This window comes from Stegastes partitus, unplaced genomic scaffold (assembly GCF_000690725.1).
Source record: "Stegastes partitus isolate 25-593 unplaced genomic scaffold, Stegastes_partitus-1.0.2 Scaffold1310, whole genome shotgun sequence".
NCBI classification, from domain to species: Eukaryota; Metazoa; Chordata; class Actinopteri; family Pomacentridae; genus Stegastes; species Stegastes partitus.
In genome coordinates, this window is record NW_007579041.1 from 136207 (window position 1) to 148381 (window position 12175).

Genomic DNA, 12175 nt, shown 5'->3' on the forward strand with positions numbered 1-12175 from the left:
TTTTGGAGGAAGAACCCGGAGAGAAATCAAGACATTATCCTCTAACAATTAAACCTGATACATCAAAAAGTGTCTGATCAAAATACCAATAATTCTAAACAACATTCAGCTGAACCTCACAGTCGACTTTACAGTGACACATGCTTCATATTTGCACCGTGTTTCTTTTACTCCTGTGCCACCTGCTCCACTTTCAACATGCTTCATCCTTCACTGCTAAGTTCAAAAAAGCTCAGACACACCAGTCACATCCTCAAAGGCTTCTGTCACTTACCTCTCGCAACTTGCTGAGAACAATCTCGAGGTATTCCTCCTCATCCACCTTTTCAGTGATGGCATTCAAGTTGTCTTTGACCGTCTCGGCTGTGAGGCAGCAGTTGAACTGGTTTATATCGTCGTAGTCGAATGGGAATGTTTCATCGCTGATGGTCACCTGGGTGATCAATCCAACAGTGCATTCGTTGTCTAAAACACAGAAAACCAAATTGTTAAACTGTGAATTTCTGAGGAACAAACAGGCAGAGCAGTGACACCAGAGAGACTGACCTGCAGATCGCTTTGACTTCTTTCTAATGGACTTTCTTATTTCTCTCTTCAGGCTCCTCCTCTTCTGTCTGCTTACTTTGTTGCTCCTTAGCTCTCTCAGGAAGTACCTCAAGAACCTGCGCTTTGTTCTCTGCTCGCAGGAATCAAAGAAACACATGAAAAACCCAAACCTCTTTCCAACACCAAAGAGCTGACTCTTTCTGCTCAATGTATGTTTTCACGCGGGACTCACTTTGTCGAAGTTGTCATAGAAGGTTGACTTCAAATACAACGGTAACATCCCAAGGTTCCTCAGGGTTTGCTCATCCCACGTTGAAGGAGCACTGAAAAAAACAAGAACACCAAAGGCTGTGTGTAACAAATACCTTTGCTGACAATGATACACAATAGACAGCTTTTTACGATTTTTGGTGAGGCAATAAAACTGAGGATTGTGTAATGCTGATACCCGTATTGTGTTCTCCCGCTACTCAGCAGGGTTTCAACAGCAGCTGCTTGAGCATCAGTAATTTCAGGGCAGTTCTTGAGTTTCTCCAGGATGGACGGATCAGAGTTTTGGATGTAGGATCCATCCAGATAGCAGCACATGTTTCCCAAAACTGATATATCATCCGCAGTCAAGCTTGTGTTTGTTATACCCTTTGGAAAAAATAAAAACATTGTGGATTAGAGCATATTCTGAACTGGATGAGATCTACATTTACAGTATAAACATCTGTGGAGATTATGATTGTGTTCAGCTCCAATGCAAAATGAAAGATCAGACTGTAGCCCTACAAAGCCCAAAGTCCCTGCCCAAGGAAAACACGACTTCTTTCCTGCCTGAAACAAGCTGAAGTGCAGGGCTTTTCTGCCGTTACTTATCTCCGTCACCATGTTCACACTTTGCATAACGCTGAACTAGCAGCTAGTCGTTAGTTTGTAGATGTTGTTGTTGTTTCGGGACTCACCAGGCAGCTCCTGGCATTATCAAACAGGTCATTTCGCTTGTAGCTGAGGGTCGACGAGAAAACACTGAAGTCTGCATCTGCCAGCTGTTCAAAATAGGACCTGCAGCTGGACTGTGGCACCACTGAGTAACTGTATGAAGAAATAGAAACGACAGCACGGTCACGTCATTGTAAGAAAACCTGCGTTTGGTCTCAAGTCCACACAAACGAACACGACAGATTCTTACTCGTAGTACAGCAGCATGTCAGGAGGATAGAGGGTGAAGTTAGTGGCGTCTGCGTCAACTCTAATGTAGTTGTACATGCAGGTCAGCTGATGGCGAGAAAAGGAAAAACTGTGATTAATATCGTGTATTGTCTTTGATGTTGAAGAAGGACATCGGTAAATAAAATGTTGAGCTTAAAAACCTGGAATTAAAGTCTACTGTTCCACTGTACAGTTTATATACAGCATGATCTATACATCTTAGAAAAGGAGGATTTCAGTGAAAACACTGAGACATGTAATCAAAACCTGACTCATATGTGTATAGTCTTTATAAGCTGAGGTAGGCAGTATTTTTTTTCTCTGCAGGGCAGCTTTGGTGTGTGTGAAGGACATTGTGTTTACCTCAGTCTTTTACAATGTACGTGACAGGGATTTCAGAAGGACCGTGAGTCTACACAATGTGACTGTATGACAGCTTGAGTAATTCAAACACACTCACCTGAGTCTCCACCAGTCTGACCCTGTTCCTGCCTCTTCTCCGACAGGCTCTGATCAGCCTCTTGACCTGCACCCTTTGAATCGTCCTCACTCCGGTGCATGTGAACCCTTGCAGGACAGTGGACGACAAACTGCACACACACACACACACACACACACAGACACACACTATAAGCTCTGTGCATAGTCAAACCCATTTGCAGAACATTTACTGGCTGGTCTCTTGTTTCACAAACTTATTGAAAACTTTGTGAAAACTCACTTGCTTGGACTTCCCAGCTGTGTGGTCGCAGTTTCCACACCAATTACACTAAAGAACAACTCAGCCTAAAAAAACAATTAAAGAAAAAAAGTACAAAGTGTGTAATCACATACAACAGGTGTGTAAAAACAAGAAGGCTTCACCGGTGCATCCCCCTACCTGCTGCCGTTTCCATTTCTTCCTGTTGAGTGTGGTGATGACGCTGCTGCTATTTGAGAAACCGACAAGCAGAGCTCGAGGAATCTCAGTGGCCAGTTCATCTGGAATGTTCTGTATGATCCCCTCGCTGTTGGTGTTCACTGATATGATCTGAGAGGAGGATGGGGAGCAGTGAAAGTTAGCTCTCCTCAGGAAACTTTCTATCTTCACATAAATGTTTGGCTTTGAATTCCCCTGGCTCCATAGTTTGTTGAGGGATTCGCTGATTTAAACTGACAAGGACATAAAGTGATAAGATATCAAAATGTAAAGCCATAATTTGTCTTTCTTCACTTTCTTGCCAAGAGTCAAATGAGATGCTAGACTCCCCTTCCTCTGTCAGTGTGTGCTCATTTGTGTTCTGCTGGACCAGCGGATGTCACACCTCAACTCCTGTAGTTCATCAGCTCCTGCAGAATATCAATGGTGGCTTCTCTCAGTCTTTACCAGATTGTTCCGTCACCCTGCTGGCAGTAGACGCTCTTAACCAGCCAGCTTTGCCAGTCTTAATGTGCGGATCTTCCCTTGTGCACCAGTTTGCCTGCTTGCCAATCACAAGTCTACGGATCTCTAGCTTTGCTCACCTCCGAGCCACCAGCCTTCCTGCCTAGCTGCTCTAAATATCCCACATTTTTATTGGTTTGTGCTCCATCCCTGTTGAGGTTTCTCATATTTTCCTGGTTCAGACTTTTTCAATCTCTATAATATCATATAAATAAAACCATTCAGCCTGTAACACAAGTGAAGCTGTCATACCTGAGTAACAAAGGTCTGCTGGATGACCTGTGGGGCGAACACCAGCTGTGATAGAATTGAAGTGTTTCTGGATGCAGTGAGCAGCTGGGAGACACTGATGCTGTTGAACACTCTGGTGGGTACCCCCACAATGAGAGAGCCCAGCATGAACAACGATGACGAGCTGTTGATCTGGTGGGATGGAAAATGTTGAAGGCAGCACATAGATAAGAGGACATGACCACAACAATGACTTCACTGCCACTGGTTTGAATTGAATCTGTGACAGACAGCAGCTACCTTCATCATCCCTGAAGACATCAGAGCCTGGATGATGGCCCTGGCCTGGCCTTCGTTCCAGCCCATAACTTGGCGGAGAGTTGTAAGGGCAGCAAACAGTTGCTGAGGGTTTATCATCTTGATCTGTCCTGTGGACATGCCGATGCTTTCGTTGCCGAGGGCAGCAATGGTCGTGGCATCGATTTTGTCACCAAAGTTACCAGCCAAAGCAGCAGAGATCTACAGAAAAAAAAGGTGGGCCATTCTTATGAAACTGATGTGACCTAACCTCAAGCCTCTTTTGTTGCTGTTGAATTACAATAAGAAAATTACTTAAAAGCTTTAATTTTAACTAGACTGTTCAATCATCACATCATGTGGGTCCAAAATCTAAAAAAAAAAGCATTTAGTTGGGATGAAAGCTGATGATATTAACATCATTTTCATCAATCCATGCAGCGACACATTGGATGCCTCAGCCGCTGTCTTTCTCTACCAGTTGTTTTCATGTTTTTCCTTTAAAATTGTTCCCTGTGTACTCAGAAAAAAATACTTCTAAAGAGAAAAATGTACCACCATCTGTGTTTTCTTGAGTGTGTGTGTGTGTGTGTATTACCTGTGGGTCCAGGTCTGTACAGAGGTCGGTGAGGTTGGGAAGAAGCACCATGCTTTCATTTGCAGTCAGCTGGCTGAATGCTGGACCAGGAGCGACACACCGACACAGCAGAGGAAGACTGTAAAGAGAGAGTGGAATCAGACGGGAAAATGAAAAAGTGCACGAGTCTGTAGTGGTGTGGAGGATACAACAGTTTATAGAGGCTTAAACTCACAGTAAGGGGTTGAAATTGCCGTCCTGTTGATACACGAGCTGAGTGTAGTAGTCGGTGAGGTTCTGAGGTAAGACCGAGTGGTTGAGGAGCGCAATGTTGAGAGGGTTCACTGTGAACACTTGGAGATCCTGCAGAGAGGAGAAACGAGCAAGTTTGTACGTCATTAATCTGTCAACTAAACTTGAGTTGCAGTTTAAGATTCTCAGATTCAAGTTCAGTACCTGCTCAGATCCAAGTTGCTGAAAATACTCCAGAGTGAGAAACGGCATGAAGGGGCCGATGTACTCAGCAAACCAAGCCGTGGAGTTGAGCTCTGGGTCGCTGCTGTTGTAACACCTTGGCAACGTGCCTACAACAAGAAAGTACAAATAGTCAGGTGGAGGTTTTCTGTGCTGACAGGAGATAAACTTTTAGACATTCGGACAGAAAACCCATTTCATGTTCTCCTGATTAACTCCCAACTGTTTAATCAAAGCAGAAATTAAGCATTTGTTGAAATGTACAAAAGTTTTACCTGATTAACTTGAAAATGTCTGTTTTATTAATATCAACAGATGTGATGATATTAACAATAAGGTGACATTAAATGATGAAATATTAATATCATGTAAATAATGACCTGTAGAAACAACATACAGTACATTTATGGTGGCAGACTCTTTCTACACCTCAACACACTCATATTTTCAATGTAATTCATTTTTGTCAAAAAAAGAGAAAAAACACACAATGAATAAAGTTAAAAATGAATTTGACTGACAGCAATGTTACTTATTTTCAGATTTTCCAATACTAATATCTATATTGTGTAGTAAAAAATCTAAACTAAATTCAACTAAAATTCACAAGTTCTTTTCTCGGTTGATCTTTGGTCGATAAGACGTCAAAAAAACACATGAAATGAGAAAAGGTAGTTTTCCTATACACAGTCTGATGTCTTTAAGTGCCTTGTTTGTTTTCTAACAGTCCAAAATCCACAGATTAGATTAGATTGGACTTTATTTTTCACCACAGTGGGGAAATCACATTGTTGTAGCAGGAAAGAGCACAAAAAAGTGACAGGAAGAAAAGAGAACTAATAAACTCTAAATAGTAAGAGCTGGGAAATGTAATACAACAGAGTTATACACGAGCATTTCTGCTGTTTTTTATTAATGCCACCCTGGCTTGCTTTTCCAGAGGCTTGGTTTGAAGACTGACCTGAGACGAGGTAACCCCTGATGGTAGTGAACACGTCTTGCCTGGTAAAGTCTGCGGCAGTGTAGTTGTGGTTACCGAGAGTTATGACACTGAAAGAAAATAAGATTCAATCAAAATACAACATAAACAAACAAACAAACATTCATCTCAAAAGAAGTTTATATTGTAACAAAACATACAACTGTTGGAAGGCCAAGCAGGAGGCATTTTGTGTGGCGCTGGAGCTGATCAGATCCTTTTGAAGCAAAGGGTAGTAGCGTACAAGGCTTTTGTTAAACCACCTCCTAACATCTGCCCTGTTGGAGCTGCTGAGAGCTATGGGCCAGACGCACTCCAGAGTGGGCAGCCTCACCACCTCTGGGAGAGACTCCTGTGGAGAATACACAGATTATTGTATTTATCTCGTCACAATGTTTTGACATTTATGTGCGTTTGTGTGTGTGTGGCGCATACCTTCTCCAGAAACATCTGTATCTCCTCGTAGTTTTGGTAGAGCACACACAGCTGTGCACTGTTGTCGACAACATCACGGTGACGGAGGAGAGCCCCGAGATCCATCACAGGGATGGAGTTCACCAGCTTGAAGAGCAGAAAACACAAGATGAATCTCCTCCTGTTCATCATTTTTTATCTACTCCTTGCAGAATTCAGCTCAAGTCCCGAAATCTATCTGGAGTTCTGCTCTTTTTTTTAAATTCTAGACACCCACCTGATGCATATTGTCACGAGGCATGAGTGACAGGAAGGTGGTCAGGTTGGGGAACTGGAATCCGACGAATGAGCCCACTATGAAAGTGTAGAAACTGTGGTTGAAGTTGTCACCGTAGCAACGGAGCGGTTCAGGGCCTAAAATAGAAGAAGAGGTCAGCTTATTTTTTTTGTGGGTCTGAAAACCATCATGTCATCATGAGTGTTAAAAAGAAGGTATATATAAACATGGTATGTAAAAAAGCTTCACTTTAACTTTTCCAACTTCAAAGCACTATGAACTATGTACATGTAAAACCATCACTAACAACACTCGCATTAATTCACACCAATAAAACTGGAAAAAGTGCTCAAAAACGAACTGCACTAAGAGGCAGAGATAAGAGCCGGCCGTCACAGAAGTAGGAAGATGCAGGTTTATTTTACCAGTGCATATTTTCATTGTGTTGTATCTTGTTGTTCATATGTAAAGAAGAAAAGTAAACAAATGCTCATCCTGAGGCATCAATCAGTTTGTGGCTTTTTGACGACTTCTGTAGCCTTGACCTATCTAAGTCTACATTTAGGCTAAATTCCAGCTGAACAGGCACAGAGGCTTATTGAACTCTATACCATCTGAAGGAAACAGCTCATACTTAGAGTACAGAACTGGAGTGGATCACAGAGGATTGTCTTTACCTGTGAAAGTCCAAACCCGTCAAAGAGAGACTAAAGCAGGGATCTCCAACTCCGGTCCTCATGAGCTACTGTCCTGCAGGTTTTAGATGTTTCTGTACTGCAACACACCTGACTCAAATGAATGGATCTCCAACAGTTTGTTGTCAAGTTCTACACAAGTCTGTTTATGATTCATTAATCTGAGTCAGGTGTGTTGCAGTACGGAAACATCTAAAACCTGCAGGACAGAAGCTCACGAGGACCAGAGCTGGAGATTTCTGGACTAAAGGTTAAAATAATCTTTCTGACCGATGGTTTTGCTTGCAGTCTAAACCAACTGCGATAATTTTGACTTTGATGGCACAGAAAGGTTTCCAAATCATGCAGTCATTCAGTACCTGACGACATTTTCTAACTGTCTGACAAATCAAGAACAGAATTGTTATTTTTACTTTGTTTAATGCAGGCCATCAAAGTGAATCAATTGAAAGATGAATGTGACACTCTCATTATCCATTTGGTTTGTTTACTTCACAAACGGATAACTGTCACTTAGTTTAGTTTATCGTTTGTGTTTGTGTTTTTGCCTGAGAATTTGATTAACATTTTTTTAAAAAAAGAAAACGACTCAGTATTACTTCTGATGCCAACAATCATCCAGCAAGCAGCTTCAACATTGTAAGGCCGCTTGTCTAGTTTTCTGTCAGTGTAGTTTCTTTACCTCTGAGAGTCTCTATGATGTGATTGTAGACTTCTGTCTGTGTGTTTTCGCTGAGTGTTGGGATCGTCAGATTCAGGTTCTCTACACTGAAACAGATAAAAACAGAAAGGATCCTCAGAAATGATTCAAATAATTGATTCATGAAATCAGCCATTAATTAAGTGTAAGTGTCTTTAAACCACAGACTATCTAAAACATCCACTGGTTTGTGAGTTACCATTTTTGAAGCCTTGGGTTTGGGCCATCATCGTGTTTAAGACTGGACATGATGTCTGAGGGCTGTATCTGAACTCAAGGGCTGCACTAAAACATACCCTGCTTTATCATCTATTCTACTTTCATCTAAATGGAACCATAATTTACAACATAAACATCCTGCTGTATTAAAGGAAACTTGAAACTAGTGACTGAGACCATAAACCAATAAGGAAAATGTTTGCTGAGTAACAAATCAAATGAGAAGTAGGGTCATTTTCTCAGTATCTTCTATATAGTTTGACATTTTTTAGCAACCAGAGACAGCACGCAGGTTGAAGGCATGACCAAATTGGCTTCACTTTTTACATCCGGAGGCATCTATCTTTCATACACACTCTATAACTGTGCACTCACCCCTGTTGCTCAGTACTGCAGTTCCTTCCGGCCAGTATTCCGAAGAACAGTGTGACATGATTCGGCGACAGGTTGAACAACAGCGGTTGTAGCCGCTTGTTGAGCCAAATCAGCAACGCTGAATCACTCACTGCTGAGTGATCGGAGAGGTTTGCACGGTTGAACACAACTTGTAACATGGCTGACCTCACTGGAGGGGGGAACAAGTTTTCATGACCCTGCAGGAAAAAAAGATGACATAAAAGTACTTGTTAGAAGCAGATTGTTTGGAGCAGGTTCAATAATACCTTTTTCGACCAATCAGAAAAATATTAAATTGTGTTACAAAATGTGTTAATTATCTGCTTCAGATGAGAAGATAAATATTGTTCAGCTTAATTTATGCCAACTAAATTATATTTTACAAAACACAGCAGGTTGTTTGAGAGTTTGTGTTTGCAGGAAGTTTGCAGGGTTGACGTATGCTTACCACGATAGCAGGTGAGTAATCATCAAAAAATGCCGCGAGGAGGTTGTTGGGGACGTGTTTCATCACCATGTTGACCTGTTCAGCGGAGGTGAGCTGGCCAGGTGTGGAGGCCAGCTCTGCTAGCTGTCTGGGTGACAGCTGCGACAGTGCTTCCATCTGCATGAATACACACACAGACACACACGTAAATTTACAGCAAAACCGATGGTCACTGCAGAGGCAACAAACCGCAAATAAACAAACATAGAAGACAATGCAACATAACCGACCGGTGAAAATCCGGGGTAGAGCATGCGAAGGTCTCCAAAGGGCGCGATGGCAGAGAAACCTCCCAGGTTCTTCTGCACCCACTGTCCACTGCTGTTTATGTTTGAACTGCAGGCTGGGTCTAAACACAAGAACACACAGGATTCAGCTTTGCTCCTCTGAGAGAAAATCCGGTAACCACTGTGTATGACATAAATGCATCAAGTACAAGAAAATGTGTGACTTAAATATGTTTTAAATGATTTATACTGTTGTTTGTATATCAAGAGAAGATTTAAATCATGGAAAATTGTTAGGATTATTGTGTACACGTTTGTTTTTTGTGGCTTTAACGACACTTTGATCCAGACTGAAACATCTCCATGGTTTTTTGATGACTTGTCTGTTTGGTGCATATATTTATAAGTTGTACTGAGATCCACAGACTTTTTGCATAACCTAAACTGACAAACGATCCGAATGCAAACATGCTAAACATTCCTATGTTGGCATTATAGGAAACACAGCATGGTTTAATGAAATCTAATTAAACTAAACAAATTAATTTTTTTGAACACAAGTCCATTTAGATCATTCCTCTATTCATTGTGCAAAGTAGGCAAAGTGTTTGGTGACTAGAGGGACAAGCTTTGTGACATGTTTTGATTTGATGGCTTGTGATATGATAGCTGTACATGTAAGCATCCTGGATCGTGCATCAACACAACTAACAGCAGAGTTAAAAATGACACAACCTTCGAAGGCCCTAAGAAAAAGTAATCTGAAATCAAAAGCTGTAAAGTTATGTTTGTAGTCAGTGTACAGGCATCAAAGTGGCAGTCTTAAAAATTATAATTGAAATGATTATTCAGTGACTATCATTGAATTTTGTATTTTTTAATTTTTATCTGCAGCATTATGAACTGGATGTCTGTGGTGATGATACCAGAAAAATGGTCTATTAAAAATCTAGCAAAAAATTGGTCTATTGGAAAATGCATTGTGTTTGTCAGAGATCTTAGCATTCACAGAAATGAAACCAGAAAGGGCGGCCATGGTGATCTGTCAGATGAAGCGCTGCCAGCTTCTCAGGTAACCACCTTTTACTTTCACTGTGCCCTGCTCTTTACAGACTACTGCATGAGATCAAATCACGGCTGTCCATGGAAAAAGGTAAATTACTGCTTGATTCCTTTATTAAAATGAAAATGGTTTAATTTGTCAAATCAATCAGGACTGAAAGCTCTGAGGTTGCCTCTTGAAGTAAGTTCAGTCATTTCAGCTGCCTTGCACCTCCATGTAGTGTGTATATAAAGTTGTCTTCCCACTTTTCATCCAGCCAACAATTTTGTTTTGTGTGTACCGTGAAAAGTAAAGCCCCTTGGACCATCATATATTTTTAACGGGAGCCTACCTGCAGTGTCGTTCCTGGTCAGGAAAACCTTGATGAAGTGTGTGTAGACAGTCATCTGGGTGGCGAGCGTCATGTTTGGCTGGAGACGGCTCAAAACCTGCACACTGAGTTAAGAAAGGAGTCAAAAGGATCACACGATTAATGCAGAATATGACAATATTTTGGTATAACACAAAGGGGAGGGAGATCTTTACTGAATCCACAGCAGCCTTGTAGTAATTCTAAATGATAAACGTTTCACTACTCACATGCGCTGGTAGGTGCTGCAGTTCAAGCCCTTTGTGATGACACATGAGAGGAAGTCAGGGGAGACAGCAGACAGGAAGGGGCGCAGGCGGCGGTTAAACCACAGCTGGATGACGGCAGGATCATTGATGCTGGACACGCTGATGTTGTCAAATCGGATTTCTCGTATGGCGTTCAGAACCATCGACACTGCAGGATCCCTCGGGTTGAAAGTCTACAGCACAGAACGAGATGTGGTTGTAAAGAGTTTTTAGAAAAGAGGAGACACAAATATGCAGATAAATAATCATAACGTGGAAAGAAAATAAAAATACAGTGTATACGCAGGCATTAAAAATGTTATAAAAATATGTCTTTAAAAAAGCAATCGGGACAACATTACAATAAGTATTTGAAGAGTTAATTTGCAAAAACAGATACCTCCATCTTCACAAACTTTCAGAAAACCCATTTTTCCATCGTCTACCTGAGACAATATCAATCAAACTTAAGTTATCTCTGTTTTTGTCCTTTCTACTGAGTCAAATCTACTCAACTTCAGTTTGACAGTTTGACATTATCTCAAGCAAACAACAAAAAATTAAGTTTTAGATGTTTTTGCAAATGAACTCTTCATTTCTTTTCTGTATCTACACTGTAAAAACAAAAAAACAAAAAACAAAGATCTGACAGTGATCACAGATCAGTTTGTGGGAGACAGCAAAGCCAAAACACTGAATTTCTAAAATGTCTTCATACCGCGTTGGTGAGAAGATCCAGAGCTCCATCCAGAACCAGTGAGGCTTTGGACAGGAGAAGCTTCCAGACGGGTCTGGAGCCACTGGAGTTGAAGGAGCGATCACATTTCAGCATCTCTGCCAGATCCCTTGCTGTCAGCGCGGGCAGCTGTGTAATGAACAAGAACAGGTAAAACACCAAAACTCAAGATCAACCTGAAACTATTGTTAACAGCAGTGGTTTTGTTGATCTGAGACGTTTTGGTGTCTTACCGAAGCACAAGCAAATTCCTCAACAGAAAATTCACAGACACGTCCGTTCGTGTTTCCGCTGTCGAGGAGGAGCTGAAGCTTGGTGCTGCCGTTTGAAAATGAAACAGACAATAAGCATTTTGTTGACGCTGCATTTGGCACAATGTGTTGAAAAAGTGTTTGAAAAATCCCACCTGTTCACTCCAGCACAGATATCTGTTTCTGTGAAAAATAATCAGTTTAAGTAGAGGTTATTATCAACAATAAATTCTGAAGTATTTTCTAACTGATATTTCTGAAGCAGTGAGAAAACTTACCATTGGTCATGGTCACATTGCACTTGGGAGAGAAAAGGATTAAGATGGTTAGAATAGAATAAAATAGAATAGAATAGAATAAATTGCTTTATAGTTGTGAGGGTCATAGAC

The 12175-nt window shown here is 41.2% G+C and overlaps 1 protein-coding gene across 1 annotated transcript in view; it reads right to left on the reverse strand.

The window, feature by feature from the left end:
* The window catches only part of LOC103369623 (uncharacterized), a 43259-nt gene that overhangs the window by 5782 nt on the left and 25302 nt on the right, over positions 1–12175 (reverse strand). Inside the window, exons 32-59 of the mRNA XM_008298377.1 lie at positions 12065–12086; positions 11942–11969; positions 11769–11853; positions 11518–11664; positions 10782–10993; positions 10534–10637; positions 9143–9261; positions 8874–9029; positions 8405–8622; positions 7793–7878; positions 6416–6552; positions 6160–6285; positions 5886–6076; positions 5707–5795; positions 4728–4855; positions 4507–4634; positions 4293–4410; positions 3698–3916; positions 3419–3589; positions 2624–2773; positions 2465–2529; positions 2204–2333; positions 1724–1809; positions 1497–1626; positions 995–1185; positions 779–869; positions 547–676; positions 275–465 (exon numbers count right to left, since the gene is read on the reverse strand). Of these exons, the coding sequence (XP_008296599.1) occupies positions 275–465; positions 547–676; positions 779–869; positions 995–1185; positions 1497–1626; positions 1724–1809; positions 2204–2333; positions 2465–2529; positions 2624–2773; positions 3419–3589; positions 3698–3916; positions 4293–4410; positions 4507–4634; positions 4728–4855; positions 5707–5795; positions 5886–6076; positions 6160–6285; positions 6416–6552; positions 7793–7878; positions 8405–8622; positions 8874–9029; positions 9143–9261; positions 10534–10637; positions 10782–10993; positions 11518–11664; positions 11769–11853; positions 11942–11969; positions 12065–12086 (3648 nt within the window). The remainder of the gene's footprint in view (positions 1–274; positions 466–546; positions 677–778; positions 870–994; positions 1186–1496; positions 1627–1723; positions 1810–2203; positions 2334–2464; positions 2530–2623; positions 2774–3418; positions 3590–3697; positions 3917–4292; positions 4411–4506; positions 4635–4727; positions 4856–5706; positions 5796–5885; positions 6077–6159; positions 6286–6415; positions 6553–7792; positions 7879–8404; positions 8623–8873; positions 9030–9142; positions 9262–10533; positions 10638–10781; positions 10994–11517; positions 11665–11768; positions 11854–11941; positions 11970–12064; positions 12087–12175) is intronic.